The 3,120-nt window shown below is 38.0% G+C and overlaps 1 protein-coding gene across 1 annotated transcript in view; it reads right to left on the bottom strand.

Moving 5' to 3' along the window:
* Window positions 1-1,222: 1,222 nt before the first annotated feature.
* Window positions 1,223-3,120, bottom strand: part of LOC109953704 (nectin-1-like) — a 3,860-nt gene continuing 1,962 nt past the window's right edge. Inside the window, exons 2-3 of the mRNA XM_020589173.1 lie at window positions 1,405-1,746; window positions 1,223-1,251 (exon numbers count right to left, since the gene is read on the bottom strand). Of these exons, the coding sequence (XP_020444829.1) occupies window positions 1,223-1,251; window positions 1,405-1,746 (371 nt within the window). The remainder of the gene's footprint in view (window positions 1,252-1,404; window positions 1,747-3,120) is intronic.

A 3,120-nucleotide genomic window follows, 5' to 3' on the forward strand; every position in this document is an offset into this window, starting at 1 on the left:
CAAAAGAATTGGATTAATTTCTAACAAGTATGAACATCTTTCATATCACAGTCATTATATCCACTCTTAATATAAAAATATTGATTGTTGCAGGTTTAAACTCTTGTAAAGCAAATTTTGAAACCACGCAGTAACTGTACTGTACGTGACAGTTTTACTGGCAGCAGCTTTCAACAACATACTGAAATTCACTGTTAGAGAAGCAAGAGATTATCAACTAATACTGACCATAACCCACCAAGTAAATGAGAAATTTCAGGTTTGATTTGTAATAAATTTGCAAACATTTATGAAAACACATTTTCACTTTGTCATTACAGGTTATTGAGTGTAGACTGATGGGCAAAAATGGAAGCTTTATTCATTTAAACTTCTAATTTCTGAGGCCACTCTAGTATATTTATCATATTGTATCTGGGTTAATTATTTTTGACAATTGTATTTAATGTTTGTTTAATTCTGATTGTGTGACATCTTTTATCTTCTCATCTTTAATGCGAGAGCAGGACGGCTCTCTCGTTGTTGTTCAGCCACTTTGTTGCATCAAACTAGTCCTACAAACCTCATTCAAGCATTACACTGTGCAGCTCATTCAGGAGATTCATGTTTTCTGTTTTTTCAAGTATATTTTATATTTATTTTTGAAAACCATAACTGTGTAATGGAAGTCTATAAAAGGAATGATGATACACTGAGGTAAAAGTTTTGCTTTTACAGCTGTTTTGAGACTTTATCAGTGTGTCAAGTGATCAGGTAGAATGTGGAGCAATAGCTTTACAGACCAGGGCCCTCGGCTCCAAACATAACTTCACTGTATGTGTCACAGTGACAATAAACAAAGCTTCTTCTCATTCATCCCCCGGTCAAATCGACAATAAACAAAGCTTCTTCTCATTCCTCCCCCTGTCAAATCCCTTAAGTTCATATGCAAATCCTGTTATGCTTCACAAGACTGTTAGCACATCATTAATGTAGCTTGAGGGGACAGGAAAATAGGACTGACAAGATCACATGATGCAATTACATGTGATGCAAAGTGTGTTTCCTTGAACACCCAGCCTCTGCTGTGTAAACAGAACCAGAGCTCTCTGAGTGTGCTTGGCAGAGCTGTGGGCGTAGTCCTTTTCAAGGTCATCATCTCTGCTTGGTTTCCAGCTTCTTTTGACTCTGGACTAAACTGACCCCAAACACTGTTATGTTTGTATCCTGTTTTGTGCTTTTTTTAATCTGTGATGCTTGTTACTGGAGGCACTAGGAAAGTTACCACAGACAAAACATCAACGTGCATGTAGGAAAATAAGAACAAGATACTCTCTCTCTCTCTCTCTCACACACACACACACACACACACACAGAAACAGAAACAGAAAGACAAAGCATTTTTAATATTAAATTTGATTGTACCAATCAAGTCCAGAAGTATCTCTCTCTTGTGATTTCCACTGGGGAACAAAGTGAAGATGCATGTGTAGACGCCTTCGTCCAGCAATGTGACATCAGATATCTGGAGAGTTCCATTGTTGTCCTTAATGCTCCCAATGAATTTAAATCGGTCATCTTTTCCATTGACAAACTGTGGACCATTTTTGGGCAGGATAGTAAAGAAATTGTCATTCTGAGGTTTTCCTCTGGTCTTCCTCTGCCATGAAATCTGGGTGATGTCCTCCGTGGTGTCAATGAGTTTGCAGGGTAAGGTAACAGTCCCTCCTTGCACCACCACCCTGTTTTCTCCAATAACCTGGAGAGCTGCAAGGTGGACAGAGTCTCATCAGGCTATCGGATACAACCCAGAAGGCACAAACACAAGTAACATTTTTTATCTGAAATCTTGATGTTTTGTCTCCTCTGCATTATATTGTGTTCTTGTTGTTGCTTTAAGTGCCTTAGATTTGTTTTACTACCTATTTACATGTATTATTGCTCATCTACTTTATATTTCACTTGTATTGTGTGGCATTCATGTGGACGGCAAAATAAGAATTTCATTGTACATGGAAACATGTCTCCTAACTGTGCATATGACAAATAAACACTTTGACCTTTGACCTTGACCTGTGTTTTGTGAAATGCAGTGGTGGAAGAAGGAAGAAGTAGTCATATTATTTAAGTAAAAGTAGCAACACCACAATGTAAGAATACTCTGTTACAAGTAAAGGTCCTGCATAAAAATATTACTTAAGTAAAACAGCAGAAGTCTTAATATCAAAATAAACTTAAAGTACCAAAAGCAAAAGTACTCATTATGCACAATGGCACATTTCACATTAATAATACCTGATTATTGGGTAACACTTTACAATACAGTACATTAAAATGTGTGTAGTTTCTAGGGAACAATTGAGGAACACACAAGTAACGCATGAGGAATGAGCTGTGTCGATCATAAGTACATCCCTAATAACTTCTGATGTTATGAATATGCCTCCATATTAGTTAGTGGAGAACTGACTGGGAGACACTATTCCAGTGAATTATTAGCTCCTAATTACTACACATTCTGTATGACTGACTGATCTTTCGTGCAAGAAATAAAACACATAAAGGAAACTTGGCTGTTCACCCCTTATTTCTCCAGACTCACTTTAGAATTTCCTCCACAGTAGTTACTAGTATTTCATTACATGCCATTTATGACGCCATGCGCTGATCAATTATCAGGAGTGTTTACTGAGAACAGGCTTGTGTTCCCTTTTGCCTAAAATATCAATTCAAAATTGATTTGGTGGAATTTTTGTTTTTTATTATAGTGTACACCTAATTACCTTACATTTGTGAATCATGTGGAGGACCTGTACACCTCATGGGTCAAAAGGAAGGCAGAGAAGATCATTGCAGACCCCTCACACCCGGGAAACAATCTGTTTGAACTCCTCCCCTCTGGACGGCGTTACAGGTCACTGTGCGCCAAGACGACCAGGCAAAAGGACAGTTTCTTCCCCCGAGCTGTCACTTTGATGAACACTTGACCCACGACAGTATGACTGGACAATAACCCTCAGTGCAATACCTTTCAACAATGCAATACATACATATCAGTTGTTATGAGACATTGTTGGGCATCAAAGGACTGAAGCATAAATGATAAATGTCTCCTGCTCCTGTTGAACAGAACTGATGAAG

The sequence above is a fragment of the Monopterus albus genome, unplaced genomic scaffold, assembly GCF_001952655.1.
Source record: "Monopterus albus unplaced genomic scaffold, M_albus_1.0 scaffold1054.1, whole genome shotgun sequence".
In the NCBI taxonomy this organism is placed as follows: Eukaryota; Metazoa; Chordata; class Actinopteri; order Synbranchiformes; family Synbranchidae; genus Monopterus; species Monopterus albus.